Source organism: Somniosus microcephalus, chromosome 17 (genome assembly GCF_052327205.1).
Source record: "Somniosus microcephalus isolate GS21.2 chromosome 17, FLI_Smic_1.0, whole genome shotgun sequence".
NCBI classification, from domain to species: Eukaryota; Metazoa; Chordata; class Chondrichthyes; order Squaliformes; family Somniosidae; genus Somniosus; species Somniosus microcephalus.
Window position 1 is genome coordinate 81,639,246 of NC_141003.1, and position 23,868 is coordinate 81,663,113.

Below are 23,868 nucleotides of genomic sequence, written 5' to 3' on the forward strand. Positions count from 1 at the left end.
GGTTATTTGGTAGTTATAAATTCAAACCTGGACCTTTATTCCATGTTATTACCCTACATAAACTTGAGGCCATCCTAAACTCAGCTGCCCGAGTCCCATTCACCAATCACCATTGTGCTCGCTGACCTACCTTGGCTCCTGGTTAAGCAACGCCTTAAATTCAAAATTCTCATCCTTGTTTTCAAATCCTTCCGTGGCCTTGCCTGTAGTGTATGTGCCTTTAAGAGGAACTATGTTTTTTTTGAAGCCCCTGTGTACTGTGGTACCGGTAGTGACCACTCGGGTATATAAGCCTGTATAGCGCCTTGTATAGTTTAGTTCACCTCCAGACTTTGTTCAGTAAACACTTGTTAAATCAACTCCTGCATTCCGTGTCTCCATTAACACACGGATACAACAGTGGCGACGAGGATGGGATTAATAAATTACTATCATAAATTTTTACCGAACTTGTCAACGGTTCTGCACCCTCTTAACGCACTGCTACAAACGGGAGTAATTTGGAAATGGAGCGAAGACTGTAAATGTGCCTTCCATAAATGCAAAGGCTTGATCACGTCCAAGGAAGTGTTGGCTCATTATAACCCATCACTGCCAATCAGACTGGCGTGCGATACATCCCCTTACGGCGTGGGAGCGGTATTATCGCATAGATTCCCTGATGGCTCGGAGCGGCCAATAGCTTTTGCGTCACGCTCATTGAACTCAGCTGAGCGTAACTATGCCCAGATCGACAGGGAAGCACTCAGCCTGGTGTGGGGGGTGAAGAAATTCAACCATTACCTACATGGACAAAAATTTACCTTGTTGACTGACCATCAACCCCTCGTCTCCATATTCAACCCTAAAAAGGGCGTTCCCATTATGACAGCATAAAGGCTACAGAGGTGGTCCCTTTTCCTAGGGGCACATAGAATACAAAGGAACATGGGAATGCTGACGGTTTATCGCACCTACCGTTGCCAACGGTAGAAGAGGCACCTACAGTGGACCCAGTGGAGATGTTCCACTCGACCATAGTGGAATGTCTACCAGTGACAAATTCTACCATTGAAAAGGAAACAAGAAATGACCCGACTCACGAGTCTACGATTTAACGGTGAAGGGATGGCCAGCACATGGCGAACCACTGTTGCCAGCATTCTTGCAAAGAAGAGAACAGCTGTCAGTGTGCCGAGGAACCTTGATGTGTGGATCCAGAGTGGTGATTCCACCCAAACTCCAGGATAAAGTGCTAAAGGAGCTTCACGAGGGGCATCTGGGTGGAGTGAAAATGAAGAACTTAGCCAGAGCGTTTGTGTGGTGGCCAGGTATCGATGGAGACATCGAAGAAATGACCAAGAGCTGTCTAGGATGCCAGAAGGTCCAAAACGCCCCAACACAAGCCCCTCTACATCCATGGGAGTGGCCCTCATCTCCATGGCAAAGGGTACATATCGACTTTGCTGGTCCATTTATGGACTCAATGTTCTTAATCGCGGTTGATGCACACTCCAAGTGGCCGGAGGTAATAAAGATGTCCTCCACCACCACGGAAAAAACCATCACAGTATTAAGGACCATATTCGCCAGGAATGGGCTGCCTGAACAGATCTGTTCTGATAATGGACCGCAATTTGTATCCGAAGAATTCAGGAAGTTCTTAAAAAAAACAATGGGGTTAAGCACTACACGTCCGCCCCATACCATCCCGCCACCAATGGATTAGCTGAAAGGTTTGTCCAGACCTTCAAGAAGGCCATAAAAGCCATGGGTAATGAAGATATAAATCTACAACATAAGGTAGATAACTTCTTGTTTGCGTACAGGAATGCAACACGTGGTTACAAACCAAACCCCCGCCATGATGTTTTTCAATAGAAGACTAAGATGCTGGCTGGATTTGATCAAGCCAAACATCAGAAGGGACGTAGAGAACCGGCAATTTCAAGGCATGAATGAAAGGCCAACTAGAACCTTCCAGATAGGTCAACAAGTTTTGGCCCGGGACTACCGTACCGAGAAATGGCAGCCTGGAACTATTTGCACACGACTAGGACCGCTGATGTATACCGTGGACATTGGAGAAAGCATAATAAGGCGCCATGCTGACCAGATCATAGAGTCATCCGAAAAGGGACAACCTACACCACAACTCTATACGCCTAATCATGAAGCAGAGATACCCATAGTATCTACCTCCGATCCGGTGATACTGGAACCAGATGAACCCGACACTGGCATTCAAGCCGAATCGACCTTGCCAAAAGAACCTACTACACCACCGAAACCTACTACACCACCGAGGCGTTATCCGGACCGAGTCAGGAAGCCTCCAGAGAGACTGAATTTGTAATTGATTAACTTCAGCAAATGTGTAGATTATTGTTCTTGTAAAAATGTTAATTAATGATTACTTAAAATGTTATGTACTATTTACCTAAAAGGGGAGGAATTGTAGTGTATGTGCCTTTAAGAGGAACTTTTTTTTGAAGCCCCTGTTTACTGTGGTACCGGTAGTGACCACTCGGGTATATAAGCCTGTATAGCGTCTTGTATAGTTTTAGTTCACCTCCAGACTTTGTTCAGTAAACACTTGTTAAATCAACTCCTGCATTCCGTGTCTCCATTAACACACAGATACAACATTGCCCCTCCCTATCTCTGTAATCTCTTTCAGCCCCACAAACCACCCCCCCCCCCCCACCCCCCGAGATATCTGCACTCCTCAAATTCTGCCCTCTTGAGCATACCTGATTATAATTGCTCGACCATCGATGGCCATGCCTTCAGCTGCCTAGGCCCTAAGCCCTGGAATTCCCTGCCTAAACCTCTCTGCCTCTCTATCTCTCTTTCCTCCTTTAAGACGCTCCTTAAAACCTACCTCTTTGACAAAGCTTTTGGTCATCTGCCCTAATTTCTTATTAAGCTCGGTGTCAATTTTTTGTCTTATAACATTCCTGTGAAGCGCCTTGGGACGTTTTACTATGTTAAAGGTGCTATATAAATACAGGTTGTTGTGTTTAATATCCCTTTTAATTGTATCTTTTGGTATCAGAACTTTCTGATTATTTTTCCATAACTTGTAACGTATTTCCGTTGTACTGTTGTTAACTTCACTTGGCATTTGTTTGTCTTCATTAACTTCAGCCTCCGATCCTATGCAATTACTCACCACGACAACAGCCAGTACTCAGATGGAAACTAGAGTACCTCGAGCATAGATTCAGGAATGTCCAGAGAGAAATTCCAGATATGTATTCATTCATGGGTCTTTTTGTTTGAGGTTCATAAATGTATATATTGACCAAACCCCAACTTGGGGGCCATATGCAGATGTTCAGTTTATCCCTGTCCCATCTCTTTTGATTTTCATTTAGTGGTGTCAAAAGTAAAATGACAGTGCAGGGCAGATGTTCTTAAAACATGATTGTGACTTGGCTATTTTCCAACCACTCGTGGCTACAACAATTATCCCAGACAGCAGCTTGAATGCCTTTATATATCAAAGCCTTTCCACCATCTACAAGGCACAAGTCAGGAGTGTGATGGAATACTCTCCCATTGCCTGGATGAGTGCAGCTCCAACAACACTCAAGAAGCTCGACACCATCCAGGACAAAGCAGCCCGCTTGATTGGCACCCCATCCACCACCTTAAACATTCACTCCCTCCACCACCGGCGTACTGTGCCTGCAGTGTGTACCATCTACAAGATGCACTGCAGAAACTCGCCAAGGCTTCTTTGGCAGCACCTCCCAAACCCGCGACCTCTTCCGCCTAGAAGGACAAGGGCAGCAGGCGCATGGGAACAGGATCAACTCCAAGTTCCCCTCCAAGTCACACACCATCCTGACTTGGAAGTATATCGCCGATCCTTCATCGTCGCTGGGTTAAAATCCTGGAACTCCCTCCCTAACAGCACTGGGAGAACCTTCACCACACGGACTGCAGCGGTTCAAGAAGGCGGCTCACCATCACCTTCTCGAGGGCAATTAGGGATGGGCAATAAATGCTGTCCTTGCCAGCGACGCCGACATCCCATAAACAAATTTTAAAAATCTACAAACCCTGCGAGGAATGGTGGGGCAAATGCCCTACTGTATTGTGATTCCAGCAGCTTTAGTTCTCCTAATACACAATGGAATTACTTGTCCAATTTATAAGCAGAATCGGTTGTGTCCCAAGAGAGGTCTCCTGAAAAAGATTGAGAGTATACACCACATTGTAATGTCGGAAGTAATGAGACGATAATGTTACCACAGGCTTGCATTAACATCGTGTCTTTATTTAGTATATACGCTGTGTCTAAAAAAAATTGACAATCTCGGTCATGCATTTGAAAAATCACAGTCTTGTTACAATTTGCAAAACTCCATGTAGTGTTCATTCTGCGCTACAATTGTTCATCTACTGCTGGTAAAATTAATAACCTCCGAACAACATTCATTTAATTTACCACAGTAATCAAAATAGATGAACAATTTTGAAAAGCAAATCAACCCGAGTTTATATTATGTTTTACTTTCTCGGGTTGTCTGGATGTTGTAAATGTCCCGTGCCCCAATTCTTGACCAATTAACTATTCTGCAGCGGTGAGCAAGGCATCCAGTGATCATTAGATAAACGATTTGTAGCTTTTTGGTACAATTCAGATTTTAAAAAAAAAAAGTTTTCCAGCAGATGTTTTGGTACTGTAACATGCATGGAATAACTTACTTGTTCAAAGCGCCAGTGTTTTTGTTGAAACCAGTTAAGCTAAAGCACCTTAATTTCTGGGTTAGAAGATAGAAAATAAAACCGCTGAGCTGTCTGATTTGTTTTTGAAACCCTTACTCCATTTATTACAGTCGATAGGAGCATTATATTTTTTTCTTATTACAATTTCAAAATATGGTGAACTGGAAATTTTAAGATTAAAACCATAAAATTCCATGGCAGAATTCTGAAGATTTCATTTCCCCATTGTTATGCAACATCCAATATATGGTTATCTGGAAACCCAGCATGGCAGACCCTCTATAATCCATGTCTCTGGATGCCATCTAACACATATCATAAATGGGTGTTTATATGGTTATATTAGTAAGAGAGCCAAAAGTTTGTGAAGAGGTTATAGGGTTATGGAACAGTATCACAGTGAGAAACCACTGTATTTACAGGAAATCTCTGTTAACCGGCAAAATTCAGGAGTAGGTTCAGGTAAGTTTTACTTCATATTAGTGTCCGTTCCTGGATCTGTGGCTGTGTAACTGGGGCTCCTGCACTTGTTGCTAAGCAACAGGGACGCTTGGTCTGTGGCCGGAGTTCCTGCATATGTTGCTAAGCAACAGGGAAGCCTGGATTTGTTGCTGTGTACGGAGCTCTCGTACCTTTTAACTATACCTCTCTGTAATCCAGACTTTTTGGTAAACCGGCACCACGCCGGTCCCGTTGGTACCGGATAATAGAGTATCCTGTAATACTTTGGTCAAAACAATATTCCTGTGACTATATATTCAATGACAAGTTTTTTTTTAATAAGACTGATTTTCACACACTCTATTAGTTTACAATTACTTTTCTATGCTGCAGATACTCTTTCTCTCCTATCTATCTTCTAGCCTTTGCAGTGACACTTAAAACCATTCATGGACGCTCCAAGAAGCTGTAAAGGTGTGGAACAAGGTAATCTTTGAAATGTCCGTCGATAAATCCTTTCCCGCTGTTGTGGACAAACCAGCATTGGACATTTGTTCCGTTTACTGCATCGGTCCTGTAGTCTTTCTGCAAGCCCCTGTAGGATGGTGGAGAACATGGTTACACAGGACCATGCCACTTGTCTTCCCACCACAAATATTTACTGTAGGAATTGTAACTTCAGTTGTACAATTTCATAATCCAAAATTCACTTCATACAATCTACTCTCCTATAACAAACCTTTATATTTCAAATCTAATTGCTTTTTTTTTACTAATTCAATGAGCGCTAGGTACATTATTAAACAAAATTAGGGATCATGGGATTGGGGTAATATACTAGCATGGATTGGGGATTGGTTAACAGACAGAAAGCAGAGAGTAGTTATAAATGGGTCATTTTCAGGTTGGCAGGCTGTAACTAGTGCAATACTGCTAGGATCAGTGCTGGGGCCTCAGCTATTCACAATCTATATCAATGATTTGATTGAGGGGACCAAATGTAATATATCCAAGTTTGCTGATGATACAAAGCTGGGTGGGAATGTAAGTTGTGAGGAGGATGCAAGGAGGCTTCAAGGGGATATAGACAGGCTAAGTGAGTGGGTAAGAACATGGCAAACGGAATATAATGTGGAGAAATGTGAAGTTATCCACTTTGGTAGGAAAAATAGAAAAGCAAAGTATTTTTTAAATGGTGAGAGATTGGGAAATGTCAGTGTTCAGAGGGACCTGGGTGTCCTTGTACACGAATCACTGAAAGTTAACATGCAGGTACAGCAAGCAATTAGGAAAGCAAATGATATGTTGGCCTTTATTACAAGAGGATTTGAGTATAAGAGTAAATACGTCTTACTGCAATTATATAGGGCCCTGGTGAGACCACACCTGGAGTATAGTGTACAGTTTTGGTCTCCTTACTTAAGGACGGATATACTTGCCATAGAGGGAGTGCAACGGAGGTTCACCAGACTGGTTCCTGAGATGGGGGGATTGTCCAATGAGGAGAAATTGAGTAGACTAGGCCTATATTCTCTAGAGTTTAGAAGAATGAGGGGTGATCTCATTGAAACATACAAAATTCTTGCAGGGCTAGACAGGGTAGATGCAGGGAGGATGTTTCCCCTGGTTGGGTAGTCTAGAACCAGGGGTCACAGTCTCATTTAGGACTGAGATGAGGAGAAATTTCTTCACTGAGTGTCGTGAATCTTTGGAATTCTCTACCCCAGAGGGCTGTGGAGGCTCAGTCGTCGAGTATATTCAAGACAGAGGTCGATGGATTTTTTAAATATTAAGGGAATCAAGGGATATGGGGATAGTGCAGGAAAGTGGAGATGAGGTAGAAGATCAGCCATGATCTTATTGAATGGCGGAGCAGGCTGGAAGGGACAAATGGCTGACTCCTGCTCCTAGTTCTTATGTTCTTAAAGCCATTGCAATGGTTCTTTTAAGACGTATGCTTCTAAATTTTGAAATATTTCTTATGTAACCTATTGGAATGAGCAGGAAACAAAAATATTGACTGGCATCACAGGGATGCTGCAGTCATGAGGCGGAGGTAAGAGGGATATAGAATATTTCAGAAAGATTGACCTATTAAGCTTGACAGAGGAGTGGAGTTACTGGTATGGGTGACACTATGGCCATTGCAAAGGTAAGAGATAACAGCAGAAGGAGAGGTAGCTGAAGCAATTGGGATATAAATTAGTAATGATAAGCACATCAAAGTAATAGGCAATATATATTGTCTGCCAGCTCAAGGTAAATGGATAGATAACAAGAAGCTTAAGTAAGTCCGGGAATCTGCTGCAGAGAGCTGTACTGTGTTGGTCAAAGGCATTTGCATATCCTAAAGGCAGATGGTCACATCGGGGACAACTGAAAAGATGGTGTGAAAGTAAGTAATTTCATACAAGTGACTACTTAACACAGCCTGTGAAGCAAATAGAGAAATGTATTTTTTTTTTTTGCAGGTGAGCTTAACAAATCCAGTTTTAAAAACTTATCAAATTCAGGTGGTTTAACATGTTTCACCAAGCCCCTTGGCTATTTATCTGTCAGTGGTTGCTTTAGGTGAATTTGCAGTTTGTAGCAAATGGGGCTTAATCAGCTGAAGAAAATGAATCTCCTTTACGCTACAACAACATGGCACTTAACGGGAGTATTTTATCAACCCCCCTCCCCCTTTGGTTACCATATGAACTCCATTTATAACAATCACCGTCATTATTTTCCTTGTGCCAGTGCAGTGTAGCGCACATAATGGAACTTCACTAGTTAGATGCTCTTGAACCCGCAAATAGTCGAAAACTTTACTGGCCAAAAGCCCTCTCTACTGTTAATAAGTTTGCATTTTGCTTAGCTATCCTGTAGTAATGATCAAAAATATTAGTCAATTACATGGAATGTAGATAATATTAAAACTATACACGCATAATATTTTAGGAAATAAAATGGATCTATTTGATGAGTCCTACTTGGGTGAAACATGAAGTGCCAAACAGAGGCTGGGCATTCTCCTGTCCTCCTGGATATGTTGTTGCAAACCTCCCAATGGCTGGTTACAGTGCAGCATAGGCATAGAAACAGAGAAGACAGGAACAGGAGTAGGCCATTCGGCCCCTCGAGCCTGCTCCGCCATTCAATGAGATCATAGCTGATCATCCAAAAGTACCCTGTCCCTGCCTTCTCCCCATATCCCTTGATCCCTTTAGCCTTAAGAAATATATCTAACTCCTTCTTGAATATATTTAATGAATTGGCCTCAACTGCCTTGTGTGGTAGAGAAATCCATAGGTTCACCACTCTCTGGGTGAAGAAATTCCTCCTCATCTCTGTCCTAAATGGCTTACCCCTTTAGACTGTGACCCCTGGTTCTGGACTCCCCAACCATCGGGAACATCCTTCCTCAGATAAGGCGACCAGAACTGCACACAATAAGGCAAAGGCTTGGGAGCACACTCGGACATGGTGAGTAGCATGGGAAAACCCAAAGAAGAGGAAATAAAAGGAAATGATGTATTTCCTTCATTTAAACCTATTGCTCGGTGGGCCTGGTGTAATTAGATAGACCCGTGTTGTTCACATACCTGGTTACTATAATTTTGTGTCCTTTCACTTCCATGGTGGCTTGTGGTTTATCTGGATCCAAGCCCGGGTGGATATTGTACACGTTCACCTCAGGTTCATGGACGAACTGACCTGCAATGAGTATCATTTCTTTTAAGCGTCTTGATAATCTTTCACTACTACATGCGAGGTCTGTTTTGCATCTTGACTGTTTTATATGTTGGAAGACAGAAGGTTTAATGTAGCTTTGGATGACGAACAGCTATTTATGTAGGAATGATATGCCCCAGAGTATCGTCGACCACACATTTATGAAACAAACTCCAGAAATTGTATTGTATAGTTTTACAAAAAATATTTGCCTTTTCCAGAACCCCCCCCCCCAGAAATACTAAATGCGCTGCATCGAATGCAACATGGATCTATTATCAGCACCGTTCAGGAAACAGAAAACAACAGTAATGTTGCATTTGCCGTATTTATTTGGTCGAAAACAAGAGCCGAGACCTAAATGAGCAGCAGGTGAATACTCGGACCATAAGAAGCTGACTGAGACGAGAGTAAGTTAATTTAATTGGAATTACTAACTGTACCATTTGTGTTTTGTTTTCCTTTTAATGAAAACTTTCTTTTCATTCGCTACCACTTTGGATGTAAATGACCCTTAGGAGGTGATTTCTGCACATATCAGAAATGGTGAACTAATAAATTGACACCTAGTGCCGTGGATGTCGGCTGAATTAAAGCATCCATCAAAGCAATGGAATTAATCCCTAATTCAGTTGAGCGGTGCCTTTTGGTTTGATATCACGTTGAGCCTTGCAACAGGATCTGAATCACAGTGAGCTGCTTGGGCCAAAATGGTCCCTCATCCCTACATTCTTAAACGTAACAATTTTATGTATCTTTTTAATATATATTTGATGGGCATAACCTTGTGAAACCCTTGATGTATCAATTCTGAGTTAATGGGTTGCTCGATGAGCAACTTGAATGCTAAATAATTACCAATCAATCCATGGACACTTGTTGAGAACCTGTTTGTAGGAGGAGTGTAGAATCCCAGGAAATCCACGTTGGTTGGATGGTTTTTCCAGACACGGTGAAGTAAAATCAGGAAGACCATATCTTCACCCACAGCGATGGTGATATTACTGTTTTTTTTCACTGTGACAATAACACTAGAACAGGAAATAGGACAAAGAGTTTGAATACATTTCTCTAGATTTACCGAATCGGTCTGAATAGGTGTTCCAGAGCATCCCCGTTTGGTGTGTTGTTGAAGGAAATGCCCAGTCTGACTTCACGATGATGCGGGGAGTTCTGGGCCATTGGGCTGCACACTGAAGATTTGGGGCAGGAATGTAGGATTTTAATTCACCTTTCGTCTATGCATAGAAACATAGAAGATAGGAGCAGGAGTAGGCTATTCGGCCCCTCGAGCCTGCTCCGCCATTCAATGTGATCATGGCTGATCATCCAAATTCAGTACCCTGTCCCTGCTTTCTCCCCATATCCCTTGATCCCTTTAGCCTTAAGAAATATATCCAACTCCTTCTTGAATATATTTAATGAATTGGCCTCAACTGCCTTGTGTGGTAGAGAATTCCACAGGTTCACCACTCTCTGGGTGAAGAAATTCCTCCTCATCTCTGTCCTAAATGGCTTACCCCTTATCCTTAGACTGTGACTCCTGTTTCTGGACTCCCCCGCCATCGGGAACATCCTTCCTGCATCCAGTCTGTCTAGTCCTGTTAGAATTTTATAATTTTCAATGAGATCCCGTCTCATTCTTCTAAACTCTAGCGAATATAAGCCTAATCGACCCAATCTCTCCTCATACGTCATTCCTGCCATCCCAGGTATCAGTCTGGTGAATCTTCGCTGCACTCTCTCCATGGCAAGAACTGTCCTGGTCAATATTTATCCCTCAATCACCATCACAAAAACAGATTATCCGGTCATTATCACATTGCTGTTTGTGGGAGCTTGCTGTGCGCAAATTGGCTGCCGCGTTTCCTATATTGCAACAGTGACTACACTTCAAAAAGTACTTCATTGGCTGTAAAGCACTTGGGACATCTGGTGGTCGTGAAAGGTGCTATAGAAATGCAAGTCTTTCAAGTCTTTCTTTTCTGTCCCTGAAAGCCAGTCTCTTCAATGTGGTGAGTCTTAGTATGTGCAATTGTGTAAGTAACTCAGTTCTAAGTATATGACTGAATTAACAATATATGTCCCTTTTTTCAAAATTAAACAAAAATAACTGTAATCATATTTTCCCCTCAAACTTTTTTCAAGTTAACCAGGGGTATTAAGGGAATATGGAGTTGGGTCACAGATCAGCCAAGATCTCACTGAATGGCGGAACAGGCTCGAGGGGCTGAATGGCCTCCTCCTGTTCCTATGTTCCATGAAAACAAGCTCAGTTTGTGAGTCTGTCTCCATGGCAGAGTCCCGAGTCCCAGAATAGTTTTTGTTGCTATTTGGCAAACCCAGTTTAAAGCATCTATGCCATTTTGTAGGTACAGCACCCGAAAGTGCACACAATATTCCAAATATGAACCCACCTTTAATCTATATATGGCTAAAAAAAACTTATTTCAACCAGCAGTCACATGCTTTTGATATATGCATCCAAATGCACGATTGGCCATGTTGCTAACATTGTCACGTTGACTAGATATCTTTACCCCTGAGTATACAGGGTAGCATATTGTCTGGAAACTGAGGTCGTGTCTATAAGAGCATAAGAATTGGGAGCAGGAGTAGGCAATACGGCCCTAGCCTCTGACCTGCTCTTGTTGCCACAGTATTTATGTGACTGGTCCAGTTAAGTTTCTGGTTAATGGTGACCCCCCAGGATGTTGATGGTGGGGGATTCGGCGATGGTAATGCCATTGAATGTCATGGGGAGGTGGTTAGACTCTCGCTTGTTGGAGATAGTCATTGCCTGGCACTTCTGTGGCACGAATGTTACCTGCCACTTATCAGCCCAAGCCTGAACGTTGTTCAGGTCTTGTTGCATGCGGGCATGGACTGCTTCATTATCTGAGGAGTTGTGAATGGCACTGAGCACTGTGCAGTCATCAGCGAACATCCCCATTTCTGACCTTATGTTGGAGGTTTCCCACCCAATCCCTCGATTTCCCCTAGAACCCAAAAATCTATCGATCTCTGTCTTGAATATATTCACATGACTGAGCATCCACAGCCCTCTGGGGTAGAGAATTCCAAAGATTCACAACCCTTTGAGTGAAGAAATTCCTCCTCATAAATCCTCATCTCAGTCATAAATGAACCCTTATCCTGAGACTGTGACCCCTCATCCTAGACTCTCCAGCCAGGGGAAACAGCCCCTCAGCATCGACCCTGTCAATCCCTCTCAGAATCTTATATGTTTCAATGAGATCATCTCTCATTTTTCTAAACTCCAGAGTATAGGCCCAATCTACTCAATCTCTCAATAGCTGGCCTGTCATTCTTTGCAGGAGGCTAGACTAGCCTATTTTCTCCCCTCTCAATAGTATTCATCTGCACAACTGTCCTAGAGGACCATGCACTAAAATCACTAACATCTGATCTTTTTCATCCTTCACCTCAAATGGGCACATTTCACAGGCTATTATCGCAAGAATTACAAATAACAACTCAAGTCTTCAAGATTCATCTTTGTATATACACTTGAGAATTTTTGCAATGTTCCACTGTACAGCCGGATGAGCTTACCTAGCGTGAGTCAGAACGCTTGACTCTGACCACCAAAGGATAGTTTTGTGTTTCTTATCTTTCAAGCGAATCTTCTCTGTGTTGATCTCAAAGCTCAGATTCAGATTGGTAAAATGGAGCCCAATTGTGCCGAAATAGGTGTTCAGCTTCATATTCTTGTTTCTTTTCCCACCAATAATTTTGCCATTGATCACAACACCTGTCAGTGGAAAAATAAAGTGTCTGCCTTAAAAGGAACAGAACCAATCTTTGTGTAAATGTGCTTATCAAGGGTTGTAATGTCACAGCTGGGACATGCTTAACAGTATGAAAGCTTTATTCCTGAAGGGGGAAAAAAAAGGCATTTTTCATGTTGCAGTATAATTTTTCTACCAGTAGATGCTGGTGTTGCACTATGTATAATAATTTACTTTTTGTTGACATAATGGTGAGGCTAACAGTGCTCAATTTTATTATGGAGTAAACCAGACAGCAACTTCCAGAGTACGAACATGCGCAGTTTAAAGCAGAAATCCTGAAGTTGCGGTCCGAGTAACCCTGCTCCTCCACAGGCTGCACCCTAACGGAATCTCGCCGAGAGACTCGGCATTGAAATCCATGCAACGGCATGAAGTTGGGGTACTTACCCACTAAACACATTAGGGCTGGTGCATTCAGCAGTATAAGTGAATTTTTAATAGTGTGGTAAGTGACAATTACTGCCAAACAACTTCTCCGGCCCTGAAAATTTAACTTTACAAGTGTGGAGTCTCATTCCTTCAGAGGTTAATTGGTGTTCGAGAGTTTAAAAAAAAAATCTCTCATTTCTCTCACTTAATCGCATCTTTCTTTCCCAATCTTTACTTTGCTTTCTGTAAATGATTTAAATTGAATTTATACTTCCTGCTTTATAATTCCTGGTTTGGATTCTGTGGGCAGGATTTTCATTGGGCCGTGGAGGCGGGATTGGAGGCGTTTGGGGGGTTAAAATCCTGAAATCGGGGGGCACGAACCCATCCCACCCCCAATCAGCCTCCATGCCAGTTTCAAAGGAGGCGGGTACCCGACCCACACTGGGACCCGCCTCCCCGAGGCAGGAAGGGGATTAGTGCCAATTAACTGCCTGTTAACAGGTAGTTAACAGGCAGTTTTTAGCCTAATCCCTATTTTCATTGGTGAAATGTGGGATTCCTGACGGCTCCAAACCATGCCAAGTTCGCGAGGCGGACCGTCGGGATGAAGGGCTTGGAGGGGTCGAGATGTCCGGTATTCAGGTGAGTGATGGGTGCATGAGTGCAGAGGTAAGTGTGTTTGGTATGTGTAAAGTGTTTAAAGAAGTTTTACTTACATGTACTTACCTTTACAGCCTTCCATCCTTCAGGTCTCGGGAGTCCCTCATCTCACCAGCACAGAAAGCAGAATGGACGCGAGCTGTCAAAAGTTCCAACATTCAGCTTTCTGTTCCGGCGAGATCTCTAAATCATCCTGAGAGGAAGGAATTAACTTGGAGTACAGATTGTTAGTGTTTGACAGCTTCAAACAGCTGTCAAACGCTGATATTTCATCTGTCAAAAGGTCTTGACAGATGAAATATCAATCTGTGATATCACCTGTTGCCAGGTGGCCCTTAATTGGCCTGCTGAGCCCGCTGGACGGGCTCAACAAGGTCAACCAAGTCAAAATCGCGTGGGTCGGCTACAACTCGATGGAGGCGGGACTACAACCCCGAAAGTTGCAGTCCCGCCTCCTACCCGCCTCCTCAATGAAAATCCAGCCCTATGTGTCTCAGTGAGGATTCTTCAATCTAAGTGGTTGCAGAGCCTTGCTGTTGCTTAGCCTGCTCACACATGCCATAGATCCCCTGCAGAGGGCTCTGCACTGGATCAGATGCCGGATTAGAGCAAGTCTCTGCTCAAAAGCTCACCAAAACTTTGTGGGCAGCTGTCAGCATAGTGAACAGCGAACGCCATTCCTTCGCCACTGACCACAAAATCCGCACCAATATACTTGATGCTGGAGGAGGACCAGGCCTATCAATCTCCCGAGTAGGTAAATAACCACAAGTACATTTCAAAGCAGTGGGAACTCTGTAAAATATCTTTCTGAAACCAAAAGTAATTGAGCAAAACCTTCAGGATATTAACCGACCATTATGATCCACAACTGACTCTCGCACCTGTATTTGTGCAATGTTTTGACATTCTTTATAGCATCAGGGATAGATTTTCATTTTCACCGCCTGGGTGGTAATCTGGAGGAGAATGTCGCCTACCCGTTGATTTCAAAGGACTGAAAATCGGGCGGGTTCGACAAGGGCAGACAACCTGCTCCGTCAGATTACTGCCCAGGCACTGAAGGCAATAATCTACCCCATGCTTTACTGACCTTTTCATATGTTAGACACTCCCAAGCCAGCTTGCTCAGATTCAGAGTTTTTCATTGATGACATTGCACAACTCCTGCATTAATAAGGAGTGAAAAGGTTTGGTTTTGTGCTAATCCTGAAAGTACTCCATTCAATTTAATAGGTGGTTACGCCATCATTAGTTCCCAATGAGGACATTTTCATTTTGGGTTCCTTTCTTCCTTCGACTTCACAGATTACATTCCCAAACCACAATTGCCCAGACTTCACTCTTTTTTTTCTTCTGCCCATCCTCTGTGATTTGTGCATTACCATCATTATTCTTGACATAAAGAAGCAGACAGGATCCCAGCACTCTGGATTAACTTCATTAAATATACGATTGCTACCCAAACTAGGACTTGAACCCACAAACTCTGATCTTATCTTTTATTGGCTGGCAAAAAACGGGAAATACTGAATTGGCCGCCCGTTTTACAACTTGCCGAATTTCCTTTACCATTGCAGTCAACAAGCGGCTGATTTGCTAATGCCCGGCGATAATGGATAAAATTACCCCTCTGCTTAACAAATGTTACTAACTGCTAGCCCTGAACAAGTAGCATTCATGGGGAAGAACCTCACTTGTATCAAGCCCAGCTTGTTCAGTCATTTTATTGGTGCCCCTCACCTGATATCTCCCTACCAGGCCTGTAGTTCCTTTGCCGGACGGCCTCTTTAGCACTGGCTGGGAATTAATTCAATGTCGCCACGTCCAAGACCACCTCGGTTCAAATCCCTCCTATGCATGTGTCAGCTGTGGCTCAGTGGGCAGCACTCTCACCTCTTGCGTCAGAACGTTGTGGGTTCAAGTCCCGCTCCAGAGACTTGAGCACAAAAATCCAGGCTGACACTCCCAGTGCAGTGCTGAGGGAGTGCTGCACTGTCGGAGGTGCCATCTTTCAGATGAGATGTTAAACCGAGGCCCCGTCTGCGCTCTCAGGTGGATGTAAAAAGATCCCATGGCAGTATTTTGAAGAAGAGTAGGGGCGTTCTCGCCAGTGTCCTGGGCCAATATTTATCCCTCAATCGATATCACTAAAACAGATGATCTGGTCATTATCACATTGCAGTTTGTGGGAGCTTGCTGTGCGCTAATTGGCTGCTGCTTTTCCTACATTACAACAGTGGCTACACTTCAAAAGTACTTAATTGGCTGTAAAGTGCTTTGGGATGTCTGGTGGTCATGAAAGGCGCTATAGAAATGCAAGTCTTTTTTTATTATTCTTTTTGAAATAACGTTTAAAAACTTCTTTAAAAAAGTTTAACCCAAGTAAAATAAAATATTACTTTGTTTAGACTACATAGTTTTATACTCACACATTTTTATATTTAAAATGAGGAATTAGAGAAACAGTTTTCCATTGTTGTCCCTAATCCTGGATTATACATTTAATTACAAAATTGGGCACCGCTAATTACTCCGACAGATAACAAGGATTAAAAAATAGGGCTAAAAACAAGAGTGCTTTGAAAAGAGTAGGCTAGTTTTTCTGTTACCTTTGATTGGATCTGACAGCAGGCTCAGGATTTTTTCAGGCTGTGGATCAATATTGAAGCAAACATTCTGTTTACTTCTGGGCAGGTGAATGATGAAGTGTGGATCGTTTTCAACTAAATGACGAGAATACATTCATGATTATTAAACTGGTTTCCAGTAAGGTACAGTCAGTGTCCCACTTCATTGGATTTGGTAGAAATAAACAAACGGTATTCACTTAGCGTAACTGTCCCAATGCTATATTTTTGTGTGCAGCACAGCAGCAGATAGAGGGATGGGCAGGCTGAGATGGTACTTTTCTTTCTCTGATAGCAACGATGCTAAGGGCCCTGACGGTAGGACAATGTGTCAGTCGTGGCTCAGTGGGTAGTCCTCTGGCCTCTGCGTCATGAAAGTTGTGGGTTTAAGTCCCACTCCAGCCACTTGTGCACAAAAATCTTGGCTGACAGTCCAGTGCAGTATTGAGGGAGTGCTGCACTGTTGGAGGTGCTGTCTTTCAGATGAGACGTTAAACCGAGGCCCCATCTGCTCCCTCAGGTGGATGTAAAAGATCCCACGGCCACTATTTCGAAGAAGAGCAGGGGAGTTATCCCTGGTGTCCTGGGCCAATATTTATCCCTCAATTAACATCACTAAAAACAGATTATCTGGTCATTATCACATTGCTGTTTGTGGGAGCTTGCTGTGCGCAAATTGTCTGCCGCGTTTCATATAATGCAACAGTGACTACACTTCAAAAAGTATTTCATTGGCTGTAAAACGCTTTGGGACGTCCGGTGGTCGTGAAAGGCGCTATAGTAATGCAAGTCTTTTTTTTGCAAGATGAATATTCTGCTGTCGTTATATATCCTTCGACTATTAGGCTACTATAACATCCTGAATTTTAAATACTGTTTTTTAAAGTTCACCCAGTTGGGAAGAAAATGAACTGTAAATAAAGCTATCCATGATTAAAGCAACAAGCACAAGATCATTACCTGATGTGACAGGAACTGGCACACCTAGTTTTGAGTCCACTTCGGGACGAATTAATTGTTGAGGAGGTGGAGGAGTAGCTAAACCTTTTGAAGCCCAAGGTGGAATGCTAGATGTCTTCTTTCCAATAATAGGTGCTCCTACAGCATAGAGAGTACCAAGTCAGGGCATAATCTGTTCATTTATTTCCATTTAGGCAGGTGATGCTAGAACTTTTTCTCCGTCGGGAGATTGTTAAACATCTCCATCTAGAAGGAGTCAGTTTGTGAAAGCGTAGATGTTACAAATGTTAGAGATGCAACCAAGTGTGTAACCCATAGCAACCTCCAGCCAATGAGACGTGGGGGGGGGGGGGGTAAAAGCTTTTATAGATATGTGAAGAGAAAAAGATTGGTGAAGTCAAGCGTAGGTCCCTTGCTGTCAGAATCAGGGGAATTTATAATGGGGAACAAAGAAATGGCTGAACAATTAAATACATATTTTGGTTCTGTCTTCACAAAGGAGGACACAAATAACCTCCCAGAGATGTCGGGGAACATAGGGTCTGATGAAAGGGAGGAACTGAAAGAAATCAGTATTTGTAGGGAAATGGTGTTAGGGAAATTGATGGGATTCAAGGCCGATAAATCCCCAGGGCCTGATAATCTACATCCTAGGGTACTTAAGGAAGTGGCCCTAGAAATAGTAGATGCATTGCTGATCATCTTCCAACATTCAATGGAATCTGGAACAATACCCATGGATTGGAGGGTAGCTAATGTTACCCCACTATTCAAAAAAGGTGGTAGAGAGAAAATGGGGAATTACAGACCAGTAAGCCTGACATCGGTAGTGGGGAAAATGCTAGACTCCATTATAAAAGATGTAATAGCAGAGCACTTGGAAAACAGTGACAGGATCAGACAAAGTCAACATGGATTTACAAAAGGTAAATCGTGCTTGACTAATCTACTGGAATTTTTTGAGGATGTAACTGGTAAAATAGATAAGGGAGAACCAGTGGATGTGGTGTATTTGGACTTTCAAAAGGCTTTCGATAAGGTCCCGCATAAGAGATTAGCATGTAAATTTAAGGCACATGGGATTGGGGGCAAGGTATTGACTTGGATAGAGAACTGGTTGGCAGACAGAAAGCAAAGAGTTGGAATAAACGGGTCTTTTCCGAGTGGCAGGCAGTGACTAGTGGGGTTCCGCAGGGATCAGTCCTTGGACCCCAGTTATTCACAATATATATTAATGATCTAGACAAGGGAACTAGATGTAATATCTCCAAGTTTGCAGACGACAAAAAGCTGGGTGGGTGTGTGTGCTGTGAGGAGGATGCCGAGAAACTCCAGGATGATTTGGACAAGTTGGGTGATTGGGTAGAAGCATGGCAGATGCAATATAATGTGGATAAATGCGAGGTATCCACATTGGTGTCAAAAACAGGAAGGCAGATTATTATCTGAATGGCAATAGATTGGGAGAAGGGAAGTGCAACGAGACCTGGGTGTCCTTGTGCACCAGTCGCTGAAGGTAAGCATGCAGGTGCAGCAGGCGGTTAAGAAGGCAAATGGTATGCTGGCCTTCGTAGCGAGAGGGTTTGAGTACAGGAACAAGGATGTCTTGCTGCAGTTGTACAGGGCCTTGGTGAGACCGCACCTTGAGTATTGTGCGCAGTTTTGGTCGCCTTATCTGAGGAAGGATGTTTTTGCCATGGAAGGAGTTCAGCGAAGATTCACCAGGCTGATACCTGGGATGGCAGGAATGACGTATGAGGAGAGATTGGGTCGATTGCGCTTATACTCGCTGGAGTTTAGAAGAATGAGAGGGGATCTCATTGAAACTTATAAAATTCTGACAGGACTGGACAGACTAGATGCAGGAAGGATGTTCCCGATGGTCGGGGAGTCCAGAACCAGGGGTCACAGTCTAAGGATAAGGGGTAAGCCATTTAGGACTGAGATGAGGAGGAATTTCTTCACCCAGAGAGTGGTGAACCTGTGGAATTCTCTACCACAGAAGGCAGTAGAGGCCAATTCATTAAATATATTCAAGAAGGAGTTGGATATATTTCTTAAGGCTAAAGGGATCAAGGGGTATAGGGAGAAAGCAGGGACAGGGTACTGAATTTGGATGATCAGCCATGATCTCATTGAATGGTGGAGCAGGCTCGAGGGGCCGAATGGCCTACTCCTGCTCCTATCTTCTATGTTTCTATGTTAAAGCTGGGAGGAGGGATTTCTATTTTATAAAGGAGGGACCAGCAAGACCCACAGACTACATGGAATCTTTGGAATTCTCTACCCCAAAGGGCTGTGGATGCTGAATTGTTGAGTATATTCAAGGCTAAGATCGATAGGTTTTTGGACTCTCGGAGAATTGGGGGATATGGAGATCGGAGGAGAAAGTGAATTTGAGGTCAAAGATCAGCCATGATCTTATTGAATGGCAGAGCAGACTTGAAGGGCCGTATGGCCTACTCCTGCTCCTAATTCTTGTAACAAATGAGCCAGCCCATTCCTATGAATGATCAGACTTAATACGATAGCAAAATACTGCGGATGCTGGAAATCCGAAGTAACAACAGAAAACGCTGGAAAAACTCAGCAGGCCAGGCAACATCCGTGGAGAGAGAAACAGAGTTAACATTTCAGGTCGAAACCCTTCGTCAGAACTGAGAGAAAAGCAGGAAATGAAACAGATTAAAAAACAAGTTTGGGGGCTGGGAAATGGGGGAGGGGATGAAAGAACAAAAGGGAAGGTCTGTGGGGGGTGAAGAGACATGAAGAGATATTCAAGGTGAGACGAGATGGTAATAGGACAGATTAAGAAACAAACAATGGCTCTAGATGAAGTGTGAAATGCGCTGGCAGAGTGAAGGACAGCTGCCATGTGGGAGAGAAAAAAAAGGGAAAAGGCACAAACCAAAAGTGTGGATAAAAAATATATAAAAATATGATAGGGGCCGAGGTTATGATCTGAAATTGTTGAACTCGATATTGAGTCCGGAAGGCTGTAAAGTGCCTAATCGGAAGATGTGTTGTTGATCGGACTTTGATGCTTTGAAAGCCAATTAAATCATTAATTGCTGCTGTTTAAAGAGACTGATGCCACAAAAGCGTGACATTGTATATTGTTAAGCAAACCATGCCACAAGTGCACCATTTTGGTTGCTGTATTAATGTTGCCGTGATACTTTGTCACATTTAGATGATATGGACAATATTGTGGAATGATAAAAATGCTGAAAATATTAATAAAACAGAAACTGTAAATGCCGAAAATATGAAATGAAAACACAAACGTATAGGTAACAGGCCAGTCGGCAATAGATAGGTCATTTCCGTTCCAATGAAGGATATCCACCCAAAAGGTGAACCTATTGTTTTTTTTTCTTTTTCAGATGCCGACAGAGCTGCTTTGCATTTTCACTATTATCCACCTTTGTTTCAGAAGCAAATTTTGTTCTTGATAAAGTTACAGTGTTATTCCTTTGAGTGATTATTTTTCGTTGTATTTAAGCTTTGTTCCGTGAAACTTCATTACAAAAATGCTGATGTTTGATTCAGACTGTTCTTCAAATCAGAACGGCCTGAAATTAAAAATTGGTTTCTCTTGATGTGACCTGTCAATCAATATGATCAGTGGCGTGGAGGTGTTAGAATTTTCGCTCCTAAGTGGACACGGTGATAGTGAGAGGAACATTGTAAGTAGTGTGACCGCTATACTTCTCTACCCACATACAACAACAACAACTTGTATTTATATAGCACCTTTAACGTAGTCAATCGTCCCAAGGCACTTCATAGGAGTGTCATAAGACAAGAAATTGACACCGAGCCACATAAGAAATTAGGCCAGATGACCAAAAGCTTGGTCAAAGAGGTAGGTTTTAAGGAGGAGAGAGAGGCGGAGAGGTTTAGGGAGGGAATTCCAGAGCTTAGGGCCCAGGCAGCTGAAGGCACCACAATATTGGCAATATGTGAAGGTTATCTTGTCGAAACCACCCTTCCATCTGTATTAAATAGAGCAGGAAGGCTGTGAGTACTCAGGATGTTACCAGAATAGCAGTGATATTAAAATTACACTGTGAATTCTGCACTCCACTGATCTTCAAATGAAAATGCCATTTTTAATCATCATACGGATATAAAAGTATATTGGTAGGCACAGGGTAATGTGTGTGTATATATTTCATTTAATAGGATAGGGTTATACAAATTTTAAAACAAATTATCAGTTTTTATTGTTGTAAGAAGCTCAACTATACATGCCAACATATGTAAAGATAGGATGGTTTTAAGTTATAATGAGCTCCAGTTGTTTCTCGGTAAAAGCCCACGTTCTAATTAATTTAATTGTCTATATAAATAAACTCCAGTTCGTATGGCTCATTACTATGTTACTTATATAATAATATTTTGATTATACCCATGTATAATCTGAGGTCAAAGATGAAAGGTTTTCAATAGGACTTGATTACCCGCCTATAATTTGCCATTGTTATATAACTCTTGGAACGTTATACCCACTCAAACTTTAGCAATTCTTATGATGAACATGCAGGATTTCACTGTTGTGCAGAGATTGGAATTTCTCTGAATTTTCAATAAAAGCAATTAGTATTGAGTCTGTGCCAATTTATTGTGTCGATTGTTATATATTAGACATCTATTGTTATATGTTTTATACGAGTCTGATATTTTAAGTGCAAGGAAAGTCTGAAGGAAATACTTGGAAAAATATTTTGTATCTTTTAAAAATGGAGACCCATCTTGCTGTTAGGCCACACTCAACATCCCAGATTGGCCCCGTCGAGTCCAATGGCAGTCAGGACTTCTGACCAGCTAGAGAGCCAACACAGAGCTTCCCAACCCTGGGAAAACATTCCCGGCTAGGTATGTAGCACGCCCAGCGAGTAGCATGGCTTCACTTTTGGTCACCTGCCCTAATTTATCCTATGTGGCTCGGTGTGAAATTTTTTGTCGTAAAATGCTCCTGTGAAGCACCGTGGGACGTTTTACTACGTTAAAGGTGCTATATAAATACAAGTTGTTTTATTTCATCACAGGGCCATACCTGTACACACTGAGATTCTTAATGCTGTGTGTGATTTGAGCTCTGTGTACTAACTAACCTGTACAGCATCCATTTCTGGTGTCCTTCGGAGAATCTGCCAGCAGCTTCTGACCAGTCTCTTCACTTTCCACCAACATAGCAGTTACAGGCGTCACAAATTGGTGGACCAGAGCAAGCGTTAAAATTCTGCTTGTAATATTCCTCTTCTGTAAAGCTGATTGAGCCAGCATCCTGTTGGGGAACGGAAATTGAGTGCAGTTTATCTTTGTGGAAGTAAACCATACTGGCTGACAAAACGAACAATTGAAATATTATTAATCATGCACAATACAATTGTGGCTGATGGATCATTTTTGTATCTGTTATCAAATACATTATTCTAAAGGGGTATTGCTGTCAGGAATCTTTAACAACTCGGAGTTGCGCTGTGTGATATTATCGTACAAATACTGTGCATCAAATTCTTTTCCTCTTTTAATGGAGATGTACACCATTTATTTTAAACAGGTTAACGCCTTAATTGAAATAGCGGACAGAGCATAGAATCATAGAATAGTACAGCACAGAAGGAGGCCATTCGGCCCATTGAGTCTGCGCCGGCTCTTTCGAAGAGCAATCCAGTTAGTCTCACTCCTCCCGCTCTTTCCCCATATCCCTGCGATTTTTCCCTTCTTTAAGTATTTATCCAATTCCCTTTTGAAGGCTACTATTGAATCTGCATCCACCACCCTAAAAAAAAAAAAGGTCATGGCCTGTTTATCCACTTTGGAAGAAGCACAGCCCAGTATAAAGCACTTGCAACCCTGAGGGAAACTAGTTGTACCCTAATCACAGTGCATCCTGTCAGATGGTGATTGAGTCACAATGATAACAGGTCCAGGAAACTCTCTTTTAACTGGCACCTAAATATCCGGAAATCTCTCTTAACCGGCAAAATTCAGGAGTAGGTTCAGGTAAGTTTTACTATATATTAGTGGCCGCGTAACCGGGGTTCCTGCACCTATGGCCGTGCAACAGGGACTCCTGTGGCCGTGTACGGGGCTCTTGTACCTTGGTAAGTATACCTCTCTGTAATCCGGACTTTTTGATCAACCGGCACCACGCCGGTCCCGTCGGTGCCAGATAAAAAAGAGTTTCCTGTATAAAGAAGCCAAGTCCCAGATTGTCATGTTATCCCAAATGAAGAAGGTTACTATGAGATGTAGGGGAGAAAGTGGAGTAAAAAGGAAAAATAAAAACCTTTGTTTAATAAAGTTTATAAGACTCCCTCAGTGGCTCAACTGCTAAGTGTGTTTTTTGAGGATGGGGAACCAGGTCATGTCCTACTCTATGGTTTCAAGCCCAGCAGTCCAGCGTGGAACTCAGCCATACAAATTTGATCCCTGGCTTGTGTTGAGTTAGCTGGTCTTAGCTGAATGACCCCAGCTGAGTTAGCTGAGCGCCTTCAATTGACGTCAGTTCCCCTGGGCTAAGGAGAGGACAAAGTAGCTAG

At 42.7% G+C, this 23,868-nt stretch overlaps 1 protein-coding gene across 1 annotated transcript in view; it reads right to left on the bottom strand.

Moving 5' to 3' along the window:
* Positions 1–4,246: 4,246 nt before the first annotated feature.
* Positions 4,247–23,868, bottom strand: part of itih2 (inter-alpha-trypsin inhibitor heavy chain 2) — an 84,510-nt gene continuing 64,888 nt past the window's right edge. The window contains exons 15-21 of the mRNA XM_086010740.1: positions 22,435–22,607; positions 17,315–17,452; positions 16,337–16,450; positions 12,454–12,652; positions 9,736–9,908; positions 8,748–8,859; positions 4,247–5,755 (exon numbers count right to left, since the gene is read on the bottom strand). Of these exons, the coding sequence (XP_085866866.1) occupies positions 5,608–5,755; positions 8,748–8,859; positions 9,736–9,908; positions 12,454–12,652; positions 16,337–16,450; positions 17,315–17,452; positions 22,435–22,607 (1,057 nt within the window). The 3' untranslated portion in view covers positions 4,247–5,607. The remainder of the gene's footprint in view (positions 5,756–8,747; positions 8,860–9,735; positions 9,909–12,453; positions 12,653–16,336; positions 16,451–17,314; positions 17,453–22,434; positions 22,608–23,868) is intronic.